The sequence below is a fragment of the Pezoporus flaviventris genome, unplaced genomic scaffold (assembly GCF_033815535.1).
Source record: "Pezoporus flaviventris isolate CSIRO_AGI_PZ_B2104156 unplaced genomic scaffold, CSIRO_AGI_Pfla_v1 ptg000015l, whole genome shotgun sequence".
In the NCBI taxonomy this organism is placed as follows: Eukaryota; Metazoa; Chordata; class Aves; order Psittaciformes; family Psittacidae; genus Pezoporus; species Pezoporus flaviventris.
In genome coordinates, this window is record NW_026892563.1 from 34,021,731 (window position 1) to 34,045,682 (window position 23,952).

At 38.2% G+C, this 23,952-nt stretch overlaps 1 protein-coding gene across 20 annotated transcripts in view; it reads right to left on the minus strand.

Moving 5' to 3' along the window:
- Positions 1-23,952, minus strand: part of ROBO2 (roundabout guidance receptor 2) — a 1,073,259-nt gene that overhangs the window by 106,684 nt on the left and 942,623 nt on the right. For 8 of the 20 annotated variants that reach the window (XM_061453979.1, XM_061453978.1, XM_061453980.1 and 5 more), the window contains one exon: positions 11,749-11,888. In XM_061453979.1, coding sequence (XP_061309963.1) covers positions 11,749-11,888 — 140 coding nt within the window. Of the gene's footprint in view, positions 1-8,409; positions 8,422-11,748; positions 11,889-23,952 lie in introns of all 20 variants that reach the window. The other 12 variants (XM_061453995.1, XM_061453988.1, XM_061453991.1 and 9 more) reach the window with 2 other exon arrangements.

The window sequence follows — 23,952 nt, forward strand, 5'->3', positions numbered from 1 at the left end:
GATTCTGTGTCAAGTACAGGCAACATTTTCATCCAGTGACACAGTTTTTTAAGTTGATCTTGTGATCAACTGGTTTGTGGTTTACGTCGATTTCAATGATCCTAAAGGAATTTTATAATCACGACTTGTTCACAGTACCTGCCCCAGCCCAGGTGTCCTGGGGTTCATACATTATATTGCTGTGATTTTAATTAATAGTAGATATTGTAGCAAGTTTTAGTCCAACTTTGCTGCCACAAGCAGAAATGGAATGGTTACCCCAGCAACTAATATCAGTGGGATTTTGTGTGTCATTGGTTAAATCTGTCTAGGTGGTCTGGGAGATACTGGACTTTTGGATGCTTTTGTGACACAAATGTAAAAGAAATATATAAGTCCCTACTTACACACTTTGCTGTAACACTGCTATTTGGATAACATGATCTGCCCAAAAGTGCAGTTGCGAAAGTCTAGGAGTTTTCAAAGATGTTTTGCAAGGCTACTATTACCAATGGAGTAAATAGAAGAAAATAGAAAACATGTCCAGTCTCAAACACCAGAAACCTGGGCTGAGTCAGCAGTTATTTCCTCCGAAGTTTTCTAATGGGTACTAAAAGTGATGTGCGAGTCTTAGGACACAAAGTTGTACGTGTACCATTAGCTATGACTAATGATAAATCAAGGGTGTAGACTCTGACACAGGAGCCATTACAGAAGCCTGAGAGGATGTCAGCCTAGGGCTACTATTAATTCAGATATTTCTTGCCAGGGTTAAACTAATGGAAGTTAAGGATGGTCATTTTCTATAAAGTGAAAATGACTTGTGATGTGCTCTGATGATTTGGTGTGTTCACAGACAGGGAAAGAATTAACTTTTTAGTATGCTAGCTACAACTGAGCTTCCAGAAAAATGAGTTTCTTTTTTTTTTTCTCTGCTGTGAGTATTATGTTAACATAGGAATCTATAACTATTCCTGTCTTGGTTAAAACACATAGGAAGAAAATTAACTATCCCAGCTGAAACCAGGATAATTCTGTATGAGTGCAGTTGGACTTTGAAACAAGAGCACAGATCTCATTCTGTGGACATTATGTTTTAACTATGTCCTCTTTCCTTGCTCATGTACAGTGTTCTCTTTCTTCCATGACTTTGTCTTCAGGTGGATGGTTCTTCCAATGCAAATTAGGAATGGGTAGGTTCTGGGGATAACAAATGATCCATGAAGCCCTTCACTAAATCAGTAATGCTATTTTAAAATTACACAGTTGAAGGTGTCAAAACAGGTACTTGGTTTGCATTCTTCTGAAAAGCAGCTTCCCATAACCTAGGGGAGTATGAGTAATCCATAGCTCTGATATCATCTCTAACATTGACACTGCTTCAAAATTAATTCTCATATGTCCTGCAGCAACAGATCAAATAGACAAAATTAGAAGCACAGGGGGCAAGTGGGGAGAATTTTTTGAAGGTTGAATGAAAGGAAGCACTGGAAAAGGAATCAGGCTACAGTAGGGCAGAGGTAGAGAGCAAGGGGAAGTGAGGCCTCAGCGAGTTTATTACTAGGACCAGTTCTCCTGTTAAGTGTCCTTCATGCTGCCCCTCTCTCATGGAAAGTGAGAAATTCCATTTGTTTTCTTTCTTTGTTTGTTGCTTTCAGATAAGCCATGTACAAAAACACCAGTGTGAAAAGAGAACACTAAACTTTCCTTCATACCTGGACTAATTGTGCTAATTTTCAATTTAAATTCAGGTTGAGAATTTCACATAGAGCAACATTTCTATCTTCATTTGCTCTGAAACTCTGAAGCAGATACTCTCTGAAAGCATGGACGTATTAGCTTTTGTTTTTCTTTCTTTGCCAGAGGTGGAAGAAGTCTAGAGAATCAATCAATAAAACCTGCTAACTATCCTATGTATTTTGACACATGAAATCTCTTTTATCCCCGGATGACCTAAGTGACAGAAGTGAGTTAAATCTGCATGGTGGAAAAAAGAGAAGCAAGATAAACAATAACGAAAGAAGCAGGTTTGGTTTATAGTCAAAGTTTCCCTGACAATTTCGATTAACGTAACTGCAAAATCTGCATTTATTTTAATAACAAAAGTTGAAGCACGCACACACAAAAAATACTATCATGGATTTGTTCTCCCTTCTTTAGAACTCTAGAACTAATGTCAATAAAACAAAACTGTGAGAATAATTAGAAAAATCCATCTCTGTTTTCTACATGGCAGAAACGAAGGGCATCTATTTTGTATCCTCCACCCCCTTTTCCAGTTGTCTGAGTTCAACAGCAAAGCATTTCTGAACCCCTCCTCCTCTTTGTTTTATGGTACATTTAGATATTAAGTTTAAATACCTGGTCTGAATTTCATCTCAGCATTAGACTGTAGCCTCCTCTCATTTAATCATACATCTCTGTTTTATTATAGCTTGTCCAACCACCTCTTTTAAGAGATCCCTGTGCCTTACAGATGCTCCCAGAAAATCCCTTCCACAAAGCCCTTCACTTAGTTTTGATGCATATAAAGAGAGGCAACACTGATTCTGTCTGCCCAATAACTTACATTACTCAGGACTTTCTCTATCCTAGACAATGCTTTCTAACTTCTTTATTTTTCCTCAAGTCTCTCAGATTCAGGATATACCACTTGCTCAGATCAGATAGAAAAGATCTGTTTTCCCAAAATCTTCACATTTTAGCCTGCTTGCTGATGTAAACCGCACCATTACGGAATGGCTTTTGCTACTACACTTTCTGTGAGTTTAGCAAACAAAACAAATTATGCCAACAAAACAACATGTAATCTGCCGTGATTCCTTTTGTCATGGGAGATAGCAGGAGGGTTTGCTGGTAATGTGTTTAAAAATGAAAAGCATACCCCTTGCTGATATAGTAAGATTTCATCAAAATAATGAGCGTAATCTGGTTATCTCCTTCAGAAAAAAAACATGAATTCACATGGTGAAGAGCTAAGAAGACGATGAGAAGAGTAAAGAGCTTAGACAGGCTAATAGGCTACATCTACAGTGAGAAAGATGAATTCCTGGCTTGTTTACGCTTGAGAATAAAAAAGGCAGAGAGGACAATCTCTGCTCAATTTGGGCCACTGTTAAGTGAAGAGAGGAAAAGGAGCGAGGAAGAAAAAAAGACTCTTTATGCTGACTGAAAATGCTAGTGTTCAACAAATAGGGCACACAGTAGTTTTGCTGTTGAGTAATATCCAGTAATTACCTAACTGTAATATGGCTAGCAGCAACTGAGCAAACAAGTAAAGGGAAAAGTGAATAGATTAATGTATTGAGCTCCACATTGCTCTTAAAGGAAACATAAGTGACTTAAAGGAAACATAAAGGGAAAATTTTGGGGGGAAGCAACCAACACATCAAAAGACCTTTTCATACACTCATCTTCAAAGACTTATGAAGATACCCAGAATCCACTGAAGTAAGAAAATAATGCCTTCTGATTTGAGCATGCTTCTGGAAGGTTAAAAAAGATTTACACACTGAACTTCCTAAAACCTTCCCAAGCTGGAGTTCAGCAATAAAAAAATGGTGCTTGATCCCTTCCTGCACTTGCTGTAAATGTGTTTTCTCTAATATGAGTGCTAGTAAATACTTGGTGCCATAGTGGAATGAGCCAGGATATCACAATATGACATGCTAAAACTTCCAGTACATATACTGCCATCTTTCACATCTATCATTGAAGAAGAATCCTCCTCTATCAGCTCTTCTGTGTTTCTGTTCTGACTGCTATCGGGCATACCTAAGAAGACTTGGAGGAACTGGAACTGAAGCCATGTTTTGTGGACTAGTACTTAAATGCTTGGTGGTTAATGTGCTCAGTGTCCACCTGCTAAGCCATTCTGGCCTATATACTCCAAACATATTTCTATGGTATCTGAAGTCATTACAGGATTCAATTTTATGTCCAGTGGCAAAAATGGACTTTTGCCAAAGTAGAAATGATGGGACTTTAGGATTTTTAGTCTGGTTTTTAAAAGGCTAAGAAGCGTCAGGACAAGTCAGCTTCATATTTTAGCTCTTCCTGGTATACAAAGAAATCTCAATTTCATTCCATGGCAACCCTTTCTCTTTAATCTGAAGAATTTGCCTATTTTACACAAGAATGATGTGTTATTCTTTCACTCATGGAAAGAACAAATCCAAGAAGCCTAATATCCACTCATGTCCTTACCCTCTTCTGAAAAGTTCTATAGGTGGTAGCAGGCAGACAGGATATTTTCCACACTGTGATACAGATCTGAGATTTCTGCCACTGCCAAGCATGATCTCACCTCTTCCGACACACACCAATTGCCATTACTGAGCTTTTATAAATCCTCAGTGACTCTAGTGAAGGTGACATATTCATGAACATACTAAAAAGAAAAGCATTCATCCTACACAGACTTTCCCTACAAGAGTCAGAATGGAGAAGAATAGAGAGAGATGCTTCTCACCAATCTGCACCATCTAACAACAACAAACAACATAATTTCTAGTCACAACACCTAATGCACTTTAAGATATAGTCATTTCTATTTTACATTTCATGCTGCACCACCCTTAACAGATCATTAAGTCATGCCAGGCTGATTTATGTCAGGAAAACTTCCCAGAGCAGAGTGAAATCCATCATACAGTCACATTGCACTTAACTGTGAATAGACTGTGTTTAATTATTATGAAATTTGGAAAATTCACAGCATGTGTCTTATTTGTTTCTCTCTTCTTTAACATGGGAGGGAAGTGAAGTTTTTGTAGCTTGGTTGGTCTCCCATTAGTGGGAGATTCTCCTTAGTGAATTCCAAATACTTAATTCCTATCCAGGTGGCAAAAGTATCGCTATTTGCTGCACGTAGCTTCCTTCTGGGAAGAGAAGTCATAATAAATGACAATAAATTAAGTAAATCTGACATACTGCAAGGCAACTGAAATGTAAAGAACTGTATTTTCACTTGGATGTAGTTGAAATCAATTCAAAAACTGAGTACTCTGTCATCTGAATGACTTCTTGGATGATTAGTAAAAAGGTAACTGAAACATCAGACAGATCTTCGTAGATCTTTAATTTGAACTTCAGGTCTCCCTTCTCAAAGCAGTTTAACAACTGCTGTTGAAAAGAAGGTTAGTGCTACTTTCAGTGGGACTATATGAAACTTATGCTCCTCCCACCTTTTGTGCTGCTTTTAGCAGCTATTTCCCCATCCAACTGCCATAAGAAACACAGCAGAATGCAAAAGTGAAAAAAAAACCCACTAACTTGCTCATCTGGAAAATCCATCTAATGAGTTAAAATGGTCTAAATAGGGATAAATATCTTGTTTCCTAAACCCATCTGTTGTAAATCCTGTCAGAAATCTTTTCAAAAGGTTATAAATAAGAGAACATCTATTTTAGAAATGGGTAACACATTTATGCCTAGCAGCAAATCCAAACATGACGAGTAATCTGGCATAGAGTTGTTAAATTCACCAGCTGCCATCCACCTCGGGCAGAATCGTACCTCGTTTTGTCTATGTAGTATGTACCATATGCTAATAACTGCTTGAACATGGCCATTGGTAATCTCACTCCTGAATTTTCCACTCAAGCTGAAATTTAAATAAAAATGTCACAACTAACAGAATATAAATATTTGAAACAGGAAAAACTGAATAGAAAATGAAAATTATTCCATTTGCAACAAGAATTGCAATCCTGGAACATTAAAAGTATGTTTCTCTATTCTTCAGTGACAAGCCATTGCAAGAAAATGGTTTGGTCTTGTTTAAAACACAACAAAGACAAACCCTGTCTGCTTTGAATTGAAGGTAGTGATGAAAGGTAGAGGTACCTATAAAAGTCTCAGGTGTTACAAAAGAACATAAACTTTGAAACTGCTTCCCTGCAGTTTAACATATACGTATGACTACATAAATATACTTTCCTTAAAACATCAGCCTCCTTGAGATCTGCAAGCTTGCTAGCATTGAGTAGTGTTTGCCGTAGCCACCTTTCTGTAAGGAGAGGTATTTTTGCTCTGCATTCTGGTGAACTTCCTGAACAAAAAAAGATGCAACAAACTTTGACTCACCATTCTTGTCAAATGACAATTTTAACAGAAGATTGCTTGGGCTTCTTGGTGGAAAACTAGTGGTGGAGAGGGAAGTTACTTTGTTTTGACTTAATGGGCTTTAAATTTTCAAAACTCAGGATAGGTAGCTGCCTGCTTTGCCTACTCTTTGAATGAAACAGAGATATGAACCGTAGAGATCAGTTTCATTTCAGATCCTTAAGCAGAAAACAAGAAAGATATAGCTACTGTATGGACAACATTGCCTTTTCTGCAGGCACAGGAACAGATGAAAGTGATGTAAAGAAACTGATCTGCTTATACACGGCAATTACACACACACTTGTACAGTAGTTCTATATGTTAAATATCTTTGGGGTTGGACTTATTTACTTAACTATCTTTTCACAGCTCACAAAGACAATCACTAAATTAAATAGTTTGATAAAGACCATATGCTCATATAATAATTAAGATCAACCATTCTAATTTGTTTCCTGAATAAACCACATAAAAGAAGAATTTCCTTTGTACCAGATGCTCGCTTGCAACAATATAAAATAGCATAGGGAGGGAATATGCCAAACTGACAACAGAATGGTCACACAAGTGGACCATAAACCTGGACATAAGGACTTGAGACCAGAAGCCTCTGTATAAGCTTTGGAAATGGAATCATGAATGACTCAATGAAAGGTCTTGAAAAAAGAATCCGTGGAGGTATCATTAACATTGCTGAAACCTATCATTTTCTTGTGAATCTCCAGTCATCTGTTTTATGTGGCTTTCACAGAGCCTGAAAGTCTCTACTTTGTGATGTTTCTTCTTGCCTTTAAGAGTCAGCAAAGTGAGAAAAATATCTAGAAGTAAAATACTTTTAATGCTGTAGCATTTTCTTAGGGAATGAAGAACGAGCCATAAACCCTCCTCTCTCTGAGAGGTTTATATTACAAGTATACTAAACTCACACTAGAGTTTCTAAGCAAAGGAAAATTTTCTTATGAATTTACTCCAGATTTACACTGTTACATCTCCTGGGAATTAAGTTCTTGAGAACTAGCATAATGCCAGAATAATACAGTAGTGACTGGGGCTTAAAGCTTGCTATCAAAATCCCAAACAGAGAACAGTGACCTTCCATTCTGCACAGGGAATTCTCCAGATGTCAATAAGCTATGCTGTGACTGCAGAGGTAGTTGGCTTGGTTCTATGTATGCTAGTCTAAGCAAGTTAATAAGCATGGGATCACATTAGTTCTTGAAAGAGAGGCCTAACCTGGATTTTACCTTTAAATTTTTCAAAATTTCTTCCTCCTAACAATAAAGAGCTGTGACAAGTTCAAACTCACAAACTTTAGTCAAAACCTAACAAAGGTTCTGCCTAAATAAAGAACAAATCTCTCATCAATCTCCATAAAACCCAGTGCAGACTTCTTACGCTAATCCAAACAGATCAGAGTAATCTTATTATTATTCTAAAAGATACAACTAAACAGAAACTGCAGGAATCAGAAGAGCAGTGCAACTAGTTAAATTATTTAGAAAATTCATATAGGCACAGAGAAAACATCTGTGAAAGAAAATGAAATAATCTGTTCAGGGTATTTCGGAACACCAAAAGTGAATTTCAGCTACTGACAGTTACAAATTTTCCATTACGCTCAGTCATACTTTTATAAATCTCAGAAATAATTTCAAAGGCATAGGAATAAAAAGTAAAATTTTCAGTGTGAAAATTAAAAATCCAGGGTTGTGTTCCTCTGGACTTGTTATTCCAAACAGCCTGCATCCTATACAGTGCATTCCAAAATGCACTCCAAGATGACCAAAGACAAAAAGCAATGATGAACTTTCATAACAAGCACAGAAATCGACTCTATTCCCTCTTCGATTTTAGGACTACTTCATTTCAAAACTCTTTGAAAGATACAAGTAAGACAGGACATGCAAAGCCTGTGCTTTTACTGCTATGCAATAAAAGCATGATGAGCTGATCGTGTAGGGCCTGATAGAAGCTCACCAAAGTCAAAACAAGCCTCTCTGTTGATTTCAATGGCTTTTATACCGGGCCCTTAAAGAGACTGTTAAAAGCAGCTGAATGAGATTTTGGCTAGGTATCATCACACCCACCCTGTTTAGATGATTGGTATTTATTGGTGATTAGGCAAATGCATTTATACATGACACAGCAGAAAACACAAAGTTTGGAAAAAGCACTTTGTCAGTCAAAATCACTTGCCTGGGGTTAGACAGTTAAAACTATTAAGCACTGGCTGCTAATTTCAGCCAGTTAAATGCTGTTGCAAATGAAAGATGAAGCATTGCATGAAGCCATGCTAAAATGGATAGAAGGATGGTTACTTACCAACGGGGCGAGCTGTTGACATTACAATGGTGTAGTGAGAACATAAAAAAGAAATTAAAAAAAGAAAAGAATATCTGTCAGAATGCATGACGTGTAATGTTACCTTCTACTATGGATACTACCATGATTGCTAACCCCTCAAATGACAGCCTAAGTACAATATTTACTGTTGTTGCTTAGTCACGTGCCACTATTATCACATTTACTTGAGCATAGCATCTAAACAAGCTGACTGGAACCATTCTCTGAGAAGCATTTTTAGTATCTTCACATGCCATCATCAAGTATCATTGTTAATGCCTGATAAAAGAAAAATTGCATTGCATTAGCACAAACTTTTGGACCAAGATGAACACATTAATTTAAGCCTCAGACTGCCAAATGTCATGCCAGTAAATGCAAGGTGTTTGCTTTCTGAGTCAAATACCAATTGAATTTTAAGCATGACCAGTCAGTACAGCAGTAAGGGCTACAGAAAGCCCAGGACAGTTTTTCTCATTCAATAAAGGGCGTGAAAGTTTACAGCACACTGCTTTTTCCTCACTGACAGTGCTGATGAAAATATAACAAATAGGCTGAAATGGCCGCAGGGATTTCAAGCCAGAACTTCCCAAATCACTGCTTAGATAACTTCTACTTCCTAAAAACATTGCTGCTAAATGATCGACAGTTTAATACTGTTTCAGGCTGATACAAAGATTGAAAGCTGCTGCTGCTGCTGCAACAAGTTGATTTCTTGATTATAGCAACAGCCCTTCATTATACTTGTGCTCGGGAAGAGGCTTGTCAGTCCCTCTGTTAATAAAATAAAGACATCCCCTTTCAGAAGAGCTGAAAAGTTGGACATAAAATTGACTCCAGGTTGCAACTGTGTAGGCAAAACTTCCCTTATTTCAGCAGCAGAAGTAGCTACAACATTCTGAGCAACAGCACAGGGATTTCCCCCCACACCTTTTTCTTTTTAATAAGTTTACCAGCTCTATATGCTTATGTGCAGGCTAGGGCCAAATGCAATATATGCAGATGCAAACGTAACACAGTATGCAAGGACTTTCTTATTTTTCAGCCTTTCTATGGCTTTATCTCTACTTTGCAATACCCACTTTGTTTAACTATCTCAAGCCTGCTGCCCCTTATCATCCCATCATCTATTTGAAGACTTTCTGGCTTCTGCTATTATGGACTTATTCCTTCTTCTGCAGAGAGATGGGGAATAAGGGTGAATATGCATCTTTCCAAGACAGGGCATGAAGGCTCAGTCACAGAATTCAAATTCTGTTGTTTGTGACTCTGTAACACAAACTTCCTGACTGCATCCTCATCCCTTGGCTTTGAGAAGATGGAGCCATGCATGAAGGAGCTAAGGATTATGCTGTTGTTGCCAGGTTTGCAGTAGTAACTACATAACACCTGCAAGGAGCAAGGTGCCCTCAAAGTACATTCTGAAATGCTACATGGTTTTGCTCTTCTGCATGTCAAGCGGTTACGGTAAAAGTGCTTTCGGACAAAACTGGCAAAAGTTTAAGAATATATAATTAAGGCTTCCTTTAACTAAAAAGACTGTTGTTTGTGGTCCTGTTAAAGTCAATGTGAGTTTGCTCAGTCCTTTGTTTTCAGAAAATTCAGAGTAATGGCCTTCTATATTGAATTTCTTGGGTTTTTTTTCTCATTTTCTGTCATATTCTGAACATTTAATATGCTTATAATATTGTGGTTTCTTTTGTGTTGGATAAACACTATCTATTTGACTGTAAATGAGAAACCTGGGGGGGTGGTGAGGGGGGAAGAGTATCCAAGATAATGAAAACCTGCTTTTACTGCAGGAAAATCGATTAAATTATATATTTCCTCAGGTTTTTTCACCTTAATTTCATCAAGTTCAAGCTTCAGTGATTTCAAAGGATTTTTTGCTTGGTTCTAGCTATTGTTTATATCACAACTCTTGGTAGCAAATCTGCAAGGCTTGCTCCAGTATGTAAAAAGTAGACACAAGCCTAGGAGCGTATAAAGTCCAGTGAATTGGTTGCCAGGTTTGTCGGATACCATGACTGTGCCTGTGACAAAATAGAGTGAGAGTATATCTGGGAGTTCCCTGCAGTGACTATTTTTCTTATAATACATAATGGAAGAACAATCTCTTACACAAGCATATAGCAGGTAAACCCATTTCTTCAGCTTAAAATGGGAAGAGCTGCATTATCACTTATTGTCTAAAGTGAACACTGAGGTGATATTTTAGGAGATGGATTATCACAATAATCTTTTTTCTTTGTTATATACTAACATTTCCCCCCCAGCAAAGCCACTCGGTTCTTTTTTTTCCCCTTTGAATTCAGCAAATTAAACTGAACTGTGTCCATGCATTAAATGGATGGAAATGGAAGCTGGCCTCTTGGGTCAGTTGACCCCAGTTCTAATAAAGCAATCCATTGAGACTTTGAACATTTGATTTAATGTGTATGAAAAGAGGAGGACAGATAAAGCTAAAAATGTTTTTATTAACCTTTCACAGCTCTACTGAAAACCATCAGCATGCACCACTAAACTGTGAAATAGTGTCTGCATGATATCCATTGTACCAAATTGCTGCTTATCTTTTGCAATGAAGTAATAACTATTATATTTTATTTACTCATATGGAAATATTAGTCTAGAAACTTTTTCTTTCCCTGTAATCTTTAACATGTCTATATCTACTGCCACAAAAGACATTTTGGCAACTCGTTATTCTACCGGTCTTAAAACCTGCTCACATCAAATAGCAGCACATAAACAATGAGTGGATATCAGAGACCAAGAATATTTTAGAAGAGAACAGGTTAGTCTTTACCTTGTAATACTTACAAAATTTAATTAGAATTTTCTTTTCCTTTGGCTAGGGTTCATCTTTCAGATAAGGAGTAACGGCAGAGAGTTTAATTATGGCAGAGCTAGTCACATAAACACATCTGCACTATGTTTGCCATTAATAAACATGGTTACTTACTATATTCCTTATACTGACTAGAGAAAGAATAATACCCTAAGCTGCTGGCTCACATATTAAAGTCTATGCTCACAGTTATGTGGTGCTTGCTTATGCATATATATGCATCTGTTCAATAAAAAACAACAACATTGGAACAGCTCTTTAACTGCAGGGAGATTCTATCCTACTGGAGCCAGTTCAGATTTTGCTGGAAACACAAACAGGACCAGGATTTCACCTTTGTTATAAATCAGTGCATTTCAGGTAACGGCAAAGGGTATGTGAAACCCAGACAATACCAGGTAAGGACATGATCCACTTCATCAGAAAGCAACTTACTTATCCATACAGGGGACAGGCCCTCCCTCCACAGGAACACTCACCTCGCACAGTGAGGGTAGCAGAAGCTTCCACTTTTCCAACTCGATTCTCGGCAATGCATGTGTAGGTTCCTTCATCTGTGCTCATGGCCTTCTTAATACGCAAAGTATAGTCATCTTTGATGTCATACCTGCGTTACAGAAAAAGAATGAGAACACTCTCTTTGGACAACATTAATGAACAAAAACTCTCACCTGGAACATGCCAGTCTGAATCTATCCTGGAGCCAACTTTGGAAGATAAATTATTATCTAGCATTAGATAATTCCACCAAGCATTAATCTTCATGACATTTTTATTGCAGTCTGCATTAGTTAAAAACTTTACATAAAATTAGTATTGCTATGTTCACTCAGTATTAGGGCTTTATTAATAATATCATTCACTTTGCCCTTGATCTAGAGCAATAAGATAAAATTAAGCTATCAGACATCAGTTATCAATACATGACAGCTCAGGTTTATCATGCCTTTAACTATGTGAGCTATGCTTTTTACCTTTTGCTGATTTGGAAATTTCCCTTTATATATAGTTTCTCTCTACAGCAGCAACCCCATAGGGACACTGCAAACATGTTGGTAGGATCTGACACTACACAATTACAAACAATAAAAAATATATTTAAGCTCTGGAAGGTGACATTTATTGAAGAGGAACATAAAAGGAGATTTATCAATTTCACGAAATGATTCATTAAGGGTGGACAATGACATTTTCTCTTTCTTAAATCAGAAATAATTCAGTTATGCTTTGTCTGTTTTTTTTCTGTTTTTTTTTGTTGCTATTGCTGTAATAATTCTAAAACTATGAAGATGTATAACACTTGAAATAATACAAAGTACTTCAGCATGCAGTGAACATTCATTCTCGAGGCATTTAGAGCGCTTACACCTAGACAAATATTTTCAGTTAAACTGTTATTATCCTGTACAAGTCATGCTTACATTTTAGGCTCTAACAAACTATTGTAGGCTCTGATCCAAAGCTCATTTATGTCAATGGGAGACTTTGTTTTGTATGAAATTTCTTTGGCTTCTAAATCAGGAAAACCCTGTTTTTCAGCACGGATATTTTACTCTTGAAATACTTTCTTGTAAAATTATTTTCACCAACATTTCTTCTAGACATAAGCCCATGATACTTCAAGTCACCTTGGACCTAGAGTTAGCTTCGGATTCTCATGCATTAAACAGTGAAATTGAATATGAAACTAAAGAGATATCTTTACTGCAGGAGATGTCAGTACTCTTTCTCCCTGTATACACACTTATGACATAACTTCAGAAGAATTAATTTACTTTCTCTATGTTATACAGTAAAGAAGACCTTGTAGACTTGTTCAGCAAACGTACTGAAATCATATGGAAGAGCACCCTTAAATGTTTTGATGAATAAGAATGCAGTGCAGCTAGTTACAGGAATGTTGTAAGCCTCTATGATTGTTTTTAAATGCTTATTTCTGTGTACATAATACACATTGCTGTTGGTTCCTGTAGGATATGTTTGTAGAGAGAGCACTGTGTGGTAACAGAGTTTAAAGCATCTTAACTCAAAGGATACTATAAGTTGAAACATTTAAAGTTCTGTTATGTCTAATTAAAGCTCACAACATCAATTAGAGCATTAGTAGCAATTCTAAGAATAAAGACAAGTCAAGACATCTTTTTCACACTCACCACAATACATCATTCCATATTCACTAAGTACATGCTATTCATTAGCAAAACAAAAACATTTAGAAAGACCAAATTGAGGTCAACCATTCCTATCAGAGATAAGCACAAACACATATAATACCTTTTTGTTAGGAGTTACGCTTAATCACATGTAAATGCAGTACCTCAGGTTTAACTAAGGAATAAGAGACATGCCAAGGTGAAGAATAAGCACATGCCATGGCAAATGTTTAGGGACAATTTTTTTTGCTAGTGTAGTGACATTGAGGGGGCTAGCGGAGAATACTGGAGAACTTACTGTGCAGTGTCTGGAGCAGTACAGATCTATTACAACTACATTCAACAGCTCTATGCAGTTGAGGAACATTTCTTCTTGCCTGCTCACAAATTATGTCATTTTGCATGCTGCGCTGCACCAGTCAATGGCAAATAGAAATCACTGTTTTCATAAGACAGAAAAGGCAAATTGCCTCCCTTAAAAATCTCAAGAATATGACAACAGTACCCCACAACGATGGAGCAGTTATTTGCCTTGGGCGACCATAGAATTGCAGCAAGAAAAAATGGTTATTTTCTTGACATGAGGCCAGCCCTAGGGGACTAGAAATATAAAGTTGCATTCAGCTCCTGTAAGATGAGAAAACTGAGATCTGTTGTAATATAAACATGAGCTGGATATAGGAATCACAGCTATAAACCTGGGCAACAATTAGTCATTGATTTCATTGCTTTTCTTTGGGACAAATAACATCCTTGTGTTTCACTTACCACTGCCGAGAGAAAATCAGACGGGCAGTGGGACTGAACCTGAGCGCTTGCTTGAACTGGGATGCAGGCAGCCTGGGACAGGGCCCTCCAGTCTGTTGTTGGGCTGCAGCTGACTCGCTCTTCTTCATGTCACCAATGTGCTGGTGCAGGCATGCCAGCCAGCTGCCTTGGAGGCTTCGGCAGCCTTTATGTCTGCACCTGCCAATCATGCACATTGTGCAAAGGCTGCATGGCATGCCAGGACGCGGTGCCGGGTACAGCCATCACCTTCCTGTTGGGCCGTGAAACAGAGGGTGGCGTAAACATGTCACTATTTCAGGCCAGTTATCAATTACTTCAAGGACAGGTCCAGCTCTTCTGGTTTGCTCCTCCAACAAGGCCATACTGGGATATTGGACCACCCTGACAGAACATGGCATCTAGCAATTAGATTCATATATAGATGGACCCATGGGACATTATAACCATCTGCTGTGCTGAAGTATTGAAACGCTGCCCCTCAGGCATCTGTTCCACCCACGCTGTCCCCAGAAGTCACCACGGTTCGGTGAAGAGCTTTGACAGATGAAGCAGGAAGGAAACTGGCTTTTAGCCTGGTCCGCAGCAGCACAAGGGACTTGTGTGAGAAAGGGACCGTGAAGTAACAGGGAGTGAAGCCTGAATATGTTTTCAGTTTCTCAAACATCCATCTTGAAGAGTGTTTCATCTCTTCTCTTCCCCAGAGCTTCCTATTCCCATAGCAAGATGCTTCTACCTGAGTTTGTGGAGACGTTCAGTCTCATCTGGATTAGTGATACTGAACACTTGGGAATCAGGATCAGAGCCTCTCTGACTGCTAATCCCAGTCACAGAGAGATATTACCAGACTCTTGGACCGATGATGGAATGGCAGAAAACCAGGGTTTACTGGTTAAGTTGGTCCTTAACTCTGACAGTGCACTAAGAAGGTAATGCCTTCAGAATATGTGCAGTGTCAAGAAACACCTTCTGACACATTGCCCAAATATTGCTGACTCCTAGCCAATTAATGCCAACATTCAGCTAAAAACACAGGGTCTCAGACACCAGTTCCACATGTTTATAGCCATCTAACTGATTTTAAGTACTTCTCTTTGCTAAACATTTGGAGGTGCTTAACCTTTTGGTTCAGCTCAGACTTCAGCCATCAGACTGAGCTGGGAGAGGTCTTTCAAACAGCCTTAGATACAAACCAGCCACTTTTGGGCACCACGTTACATAATTCCTGTTCTACCAGTAATAGTTAGAGCAGGTCTGCTTTTAATTAACCGAGAAGGAAGGGGTGGGCAGGGAACTGGAAAGGAAAAAAGAGACAGACAACAAGCAGATGAGAAAACACTGCTGGTGAGGAAATTCTAATAGAAATTGGGTGATTTTGAGTGAAATCTGGCAGTTTCTGGCACATATGAATGCATTCATTGTTGCTGGTTTTGATTAATGACAGTTGTACAATAGTATGCTGACAGTCACTGCCATACAGACGCAATTTTTTTCGTATGAAACACTGCTGAAAATGCAACCCAATCAGATTTGGCCCCTGAACAACATGTGCTATCATCACTGTACCGTGAATTGAGATTGATTGGTAACCAGCTGTGACAAAGTGGGAAAAAGAGCCTTGTCTTTTTGCAAGAAAAGAGGAAAAATAAAAAACTGAATTGTGTCAAAACCATTGCCATCTGCTCAACCAAATAACACAAAACAACAAAACACATTAACTGTTTTTAAGGATATCAAATTAATATCCTGAGGTTGGATTCATGCATTGGCTTAAGGATCTAAGAATGCTCTTGAATTGAACTGGTTGTCACAGTTATAATTTTCCCCCCACCACCCATTCAAAAGTGATCTGTCCATACTCAGTCACCATTCTTCCACAGTTATCGAATAACAAAAAGATAAATTACTGAACTTAGATAGATTTAGCAATGTGCTGCTTTGCATTTGGTATGCATTTTACTGAGTGCTTCACAGAACCCCTGCATTCCCAGATTGTCAAAAATGTGCATGCAGCTATGCATAAAAATACATTCATCTCTTTCACATGCACAGGTAGCAAAACTGTGTCTGCAGCTGGAGTCATCAAATTCCTAGATATCCAAGTAGGTCCAACTGGTAATACAAGAAAGTACTTGCTTCACCAGTGTATTTGAAAGTTGTGAGAAGGCATTACTGAATTTAACAAATCCAACTCAAAAAGTCGTATTTCCTGCTACAGGAGTTTACAAGAGAAAAACGTCGTATCTTAACTGTTGCAAACTGGCTTCAATAAAATGTACATCGATTTATACCGGGCCCCTATTTTCTTCTAAAACATACTTTAAAATAAGTAAATAAAAGAATAATCTTTGTATATAGGCTTTGCAGGCTTCCTTTTTTTTAGGGATGGCACAAAAATGACTTTGCTCTATTTTCCTTTGCCTGTTTGCCAGGCAGTTTTGCAAAACACGCACAAAGCTCCAAGATTACTCACAACACAAATGATTAGGGAGTCCAAACAGAGAGATGCTACCGGCCAAAACCAGAGTAAACAGGAGGTAGTTAAGGAGGCTTAAGCTTCTGTCTCCACTTCTCTTTTGTGGTGCTGGCACTTCAGCTCCCAGTATAGTGCCACAGCTTTTCACTGGCTCCTAGACTCTGTGCCAGATGGAGGGAGCCAGAGAGGAACTGCAGTGAGACAGGAAGCATGAGCTCAGTTACCTGCTTCAGCCTTGTGTGATCCAGAAGCAGAACAGAGGGCCTCCACCTGCATTCCCATCAGTGATGCAGTCACCCCTACTGCCAACTCCCTTACAAGAAAGGGTGGGTTTTTTTTTCACTTCCATTCTATGCATTGATAAGTGGAAGAATAAAGGAGCACAAACCCATGTGAGTGATAGCTTTCTGAGGCAAAGATAAAAGAGTCTCTGTTTTTCTCTCACTACCAAAACCTGAATCAGCAACAGAGGGATGCACATATTTGCGTGCACTGTTCTCAAATTACTCTGTTGTAGCCCTGAAATCAAGGCTGCTTGTTGCAGGGTGGCTCTAAGACACTGCTTACAGCTATGATAAATTGAGCTACCAGGAGCAATCCACAAGGTGCTGACAGGATGGCTGCCACTCACATCTACACGTTCAGATTCCCATTTATTTTTTGGCTACAGCATTCATTGCAGAGGAAGGTATAAAGCAATGTTACATTGGCTTGAATTTCTTCATGCGAGGCATATGTGCAAGCAGTCATATAAAATGGTTCACTGAACTTATGCCAACAAACCAGAAAAATAACTGATACAGGTTTATATAACTGATTGACTATTTTGATATTTTTATAATATACTGAAAGTGGGTTCTGCTTTACTCCAAAATCTTTTATGAGTTGTGATCTGCAGATTATTTGTAATTTTTTATAGTGGACACTCTTGACTGCCATAACAGAAAACACAAACCCACGCCACACTGTACCTTAAATAAAGGCATTCCGTAAAATGGCTAAATTCCATGAAATGGCCTAAATCTCATCAAAGATATATACAACAGTCACTGGGCCAACACTGTGAAACCATACCTATGTTAAAGGAAATAGTGGTTTACAACTTCTCTGGAAGCATTGCACTGTGCGGTACCACTCTCACATGCAAACATCCATATGTGACAGCATGTAACTAGTGCCTCATAAAATCAGTAGCTGTACACCCAGGAGAGAACCAAGGAAGAAAAATTAAGACTGCTTTTTCATTTGCTTTGAAATGGAATCAGTGACTCAGTAGACTCTAAACTGATGCAGGCTGCATCTTCTACCTCCACATCTCTGTCTGAACAGAGAAGTACTCACAGAATTACCACATGATAATTATCCAAAATGGGCTTCTGATTTGATTTGAGTTCGAGACAGAGCTTCACATTTCAAAAACTAGAACATCGGTGGAAGTATGAGCTAAGAGACCATGTAATGACTTGGCATGGAGACATATCCTCCTATCACCAGAAGTAGTCCCTTCCCTCACAGATGAGACACATTTGTCAGGCACTTGGGGAGATTTGCATTATTAATGCCTATGCCATAAATTCATCTGTTAGAAAAGCACCCTCGATTCTCAGGGTTACTTGCTCAGCACATGCCACTGAAATTAAAGAAAGGCAAAACACTGGTATTTGTCCATCTCCTTTTTGTTTAAAATTGAAATGATACTGCAAGGGCTGGGATGCAGTAAGAAAGTCTGAGCCCAGAGTGGCATCTTGCACTCACTAAACATGGCTTAATGCATTCGCTTTTTTAACATGAGCACACAGATTATGAGTAGTTTGAAATAAACAGAATTAGTGTTGGTCTGTCTATTATTATTTGCCTTAGATGATCTTAAGCTCCTTTCCAACCCTAACGATTCTATGATTAAGCATGATAAATGATTCCGATAAATTTGTCAGAGAACTGAATACCTTCTAACCTGTATTTCAAATCAGTAACCAGCCTTGACGTGCTAATTAAAGATGAAGTCATGTTCATGTTTTAATGAAAGTGCCTTCAACACTGCAGTTGAGCCAGAAGTTATACTATTAAAAAGTACATTTTGCTATTGTTAAGTAATGCTCAGAATAGGACTTAACAATAGGAACTGGAAAGTAGTTCTTAGGGTTAAAACTTTAACCTTGCAGTATTTTAACAGACAGTTTTTGCTTGTTTTTAACTGAGATGAAAACTTTTGTATCTCATGAAGGGATGGATACATGTTACAGCACAAGAAATCCCTGCAAGACAGTCATTCCAGTAGCACCAATGATGCTCAGAGCTCTTGAATCTCAGTCCCACTTGAACATAACCACCAGCTTCCTTCTTCCTGCTCTTCTGTGGGTTTTACAGAAAAACTGCATAGTTAACTATATTCACATTTTCATTCTGCAATTTTAATAGTTAATAAACTGATGATAGTGATCTTACACTTTTCAAGAAAGCAGGCTACCTCAATATTTTGAAACTTATAAATACAATGTATAAACTATGTGATTACTAAGCTTTTACTTCATATACTCTGCTTTTTAGGCACTACAATGAGTATTTTGAGTGAAATTCCACATTAAGTAGAATTAAGTTATTCTGTGAGTAGAAAATTCAGAGAAATCCATGTTTGAGGCTACTACTACTGGCATTAAATTTTGTTTCAGAACTCTGCTAGTGGCTTCATTAATTTCCTGAAATGTAACAATTTTAGGATGCTAAATAAGAGAGAATTCAAAAATAAAACATTCTCTTGTGACAACCCTATTTTAAGTGCACTGCCAGTCATCACTTCATAGATCACCAGTGGTTCACACAGCATAAAGAGAAAACATGCAGGCAGGACACAATTCCTTTATGGTTGCTGTCCATGGAGTTGTAAAGCTATTTGCCCAACCTTGACCCTTATGTAACCAACTGGAGACTGTTTTCATGCATCTGCAAACAGACTGCCTGAAACAATAGCTCTTCTTCAGCTCTGTAGTGAGGACTGACACTTAACATGAAGGCAATTTAAATGTCAATGTTATTAACCATTTCTCTGCTGATCAGTCTAGCAGAGCCACACATCTAACATTTTGCTCACAGCATTTAATATTTCATACAAACTGAATGGTAGATAATACTGGGTTAGACTGTAGACCTCTGGGGTAACTGCAGGACAATGCATTTACAGGACTTGCTTCAAGGCCATGCCTTGATGGATTTAAAACATAAAAAAATACTCTAATTTACACTTCCTCTTGGCTATTCATTCCTCAGAAAACTGTAAGGAATATTGTTTTCACTTACAGAACAGGAAGGGATCACTAACAGTCAAAATATTAATCAGAGAAGAGGTATTCTCAACCAAAAGAATAACAGAAGGGGGTACCCCACCAGCACTGGCCTACATCATCTTGACACTATGTAGACAAAAAACAACCAATCCCTGCTTCTCTTTTACCCCTCTTCACCTCTCTATCTCTAAATGATATCTCTGGCTTTACAGAAGTAGTTTTCTCAAATGATTCAACATAACAGCTAAAAATATGCTTACACTGCACTCCACTGAGATCTGCCTGTGTTCAGTTAGGCTTCATGGATTCTCTGCAAGTACTGCCGCTGCTTGCCCTGTGCCAGAGATGTGCTGCATTAAACCCAAGATAACAACATCCTCTGAAAACAACCTGTACTCCCTCCAGATGTAAGTAAGAATACAAATGACATATTAAACCTCCTTCATTCACTGTCTCTTTTTGACAAGCTATTAAGTTCATCCAGTCTTCTCCCCTATGCTCCTCATAAAGGGACTTAATCTCTCCTTGATGCTTTCACTTAGGAAACAAAAGATGGGCATGCAAATCACACTAGATCTAACCAGAGGTGATGAATAGTACATGTGATACAGCTAATATGAAAAACAGCCCTTTTCCCTGACCCTTTATTTAAAACCATTAATTGTTATTAATTGCAACAGAAATTTGCTGATGTAACCAAAGATTATATCCATTACACAACTAAAACACACTCTTTAATTAATTTTCAATACACATTAGACTGCATTTTGTTACAATCTGCACAGAGATTAGCTATACCAAAGCACACAGCACTGTAGTGTTATTAACTCATATTTCATGGAAAGGTCATTCGCCCCTTAGTTGTATCTAGAGGAGGCTGTAGTTAAATACCTCACTCTTCCATCTACAGAATACAAATAGAATTATGTAGCACTGTGTTGATTCTTAAAAATTACTGTCTCTCTGGCTTTCAGGTGCTATCCTGTGACCATGGATGTGATGGATTGACCCGGGTTAGATGCCAGATGCCTACCAACGGTCCTGCCCTGAGGAGGAATGAGAGGCAGAGACAACATGTGATGAACTGACCACAATTCCCATTCCCCACTCGCCTATGTCACTGGTGGGAAGAAGGTACAGAAAATCAGGAGTAAAGTTGAGCCTGGGAAGAAGAGGGAGTGGGGCAAAGGTGAAGATTTAGATTTTATTTTATCATTACCCTGTTCTGATTTTTATTGGTAATAAATGAAACCAATTTCCCCAAGTTGGTTCTGTTTTGCCTGTGACAGTTATTGGTGAGTGATCTCTCCTCATCCTTCTCGCTTCATGAGCCTTTTGTAATATTTTTTCTCCCCAGTTCAGGTGAGGTGCAGGAAGGATAAAGTGACATTTGATGAGCACCTGGTGTCCCACCAGGCTCAACCCACCACAGTGGAGAAATGCAAATGCAGAACATCCTGGTTATCAGGCCCTATTATCTACTCTTAGAAAATCTAGCTTTTTCTGAATTTACTGGGATAAGGTTTGCTTTCAGTAGCATTTAAATCCACTTCAAAGATTTTGGAAGACAGCTATATATTTTTTTAAACTTCATCATTTACCCTTAGTATTGAGCTTACAAGAAGCCATAGAGGAAAGCACAGAACTTATAGTAATTACTGAAAATGCACACCTATCAGAAGTATGACAGACAGTATTTCTGCACAGGCATGTGTATACAATTACTTTTCAGGCACAAAGAGGCCAGTTTTAAAACCAGCAAGAAGTAGACATAAAAAATAACACCTACACAGACTTTTGTTGGAGCTGACATACAGTTAACTCTATGCATTAAGAATGCATTTCCCCAAATAATTTTCCACGGAGATTCCTAATCTTTAGTAAATAGGAAAGGTTACTGTGCTGTTTATAATTTTCACTGCTGTGTGTCACTGCTTTGTTTCATTTAATAACCTACAATCTCTTAACACATAGCAATATATTTTGTGTAAACTACACACTATTTTCGCTCTGAAGCAACAGTCTTGGTTCTCTGCCTACGCTCATATTGCATAAGAGGTGTGTAAAACAAACACCTCTTCCTGCTGGTGCAGTTGCCACTTTTCATCTCTAGTACAATATTCCTCTAATCAGACAGTGCCTGTAAATGCAGCTTACGAGAGCAGGTTGTAATTTCATTAAAGATGTATTTACTGAGCTAAACCAGCTGTTCTGAGCTGGAATGCAAAAAAAAACCCACCAAACAGGCCCATGTGATTGCCACTCAGCCATTTTTAAGGCAGCTGAAAAATACATTTGCTGAGCTAACCTCACTCTCCCAAAGAGCTGGCACTGCTAGCGTCTTCTGTGTAAGAGGTTTGAATAGTTATTACAGTGTGCCATAAATTTTAACTTGTAATTGAAAACTTCCCCCCCCCCCCCAAAAAATAGATAAAAAAGTCCATATTACTTGCTATATAATTACAGGCTATGCAGCTGCTCTCTTCAGCTTTGCTAGAAAATTTGAAGACATGAAACGCTGTAGAAACCACATTCAAATTTTGATTCAATTGGTAGTCACAGATATGCCACTCTCATACTCTCAAATAATATTGCTTTCTTCCTGTTACCAGGACTATAAAAGCAGACAAATCAGAAGTTGATCCAGGACACACTGAGTTCCTCTCCACGCAGGAGATCATCAACTCCTTAGCAGGAAAGCGTCATCTCTGGTTCTGCCAAGCAGATATCAAAGCGAAAACCACCTGAACATGTGGCTGGAAAAAATCTTTAATGTCTAAAGACTAGTTTTGTTTAATTTTCAATAGGTCCTGGTCATTACACATGACCACAATTGTCTGAATTGCTTTAGTACAATTTTTGTGCCAGTTCCTTGTGTCACTTGCAATGAAAAGAAACTCCATACATGAAAGAGTGAACCTAATATTTCAACCAAAGGCATAGGACTGGTGACCGCACAATACCCTGTTCACTTCCAGTAGTTTGACATGTGTTATACTTGATTAACTCTTCCCTAGCCTTTGTGTACTGTGGAAGCTATGGTATGATGCTGAATTTTTAGAGCAATTAAAATAAAATATACACCAAGCACCTCTACCCTTGACTCACAATGAATTTCAGTCTTGGGTCACTGATCTGAAATCAACAGCTTCTGGGAAAAAAGCTTTACACACCCCAGACTTAGCAGTGTACTTTGTTTTAGCCTGTTGGTGTAGTACCAACATTGTTACTGGTGAGCTTTAATTTGCTGGGATTGGCTTAGTCTCTAAAAAGAATTTTCTACCCTAAAGAATGCAATTCATTCATAATGAAAGTCCAGTAAATTCATAGTAAAAGGACTATGAAAACAGCATAAGTCACAAAGCTGTTTCCCACTGGTCCTTCTTATCACCTTCTTAATTCCTGCCCAGCCATACACAGAAGAGCTCCATGGTGTATACCACAGTATTTGAAACCTCAAGTCAGGTGTACAAGATCTTGGACAAGTAACTTCCTTGATTGGTAGTGAGACCTATCTTTCCCAGGCATTTTGAAAACTTCCACTATAAGAACCTTTTTAAGGTTTTAAATTCAAAATATAGACTATCATAGTCGGTTTCTATCATCTATTCAAAATAGCTAAAATTTGGAAGCAAGCCTTGCACCTTCAGAATAAATTGAAGTCCATCTGTTCTCAGTTTTAAAGCATGGTTATTCATAAATTTCTGGATAATTACATAGAAACTTCAACAAAATGGCCAAATTACTTTTTTTTGTAGTCGTATTTTCAAACATAATAATTCCTTTAGAAACTGCTTTCCCCCCCCCCCCCCCATTCAATCCAATTGCAACTAGAGATGCTTACAGTTCACCACGGACCTTTATAATTAAAACTGTAAAAGCCTGAAATTATTTTCCAATTATTACTCAACACACCAGTCGGTGCAGCAATACTGTTTATATTTGTCACCAGAAATTACTGTGATTACTTTTCTC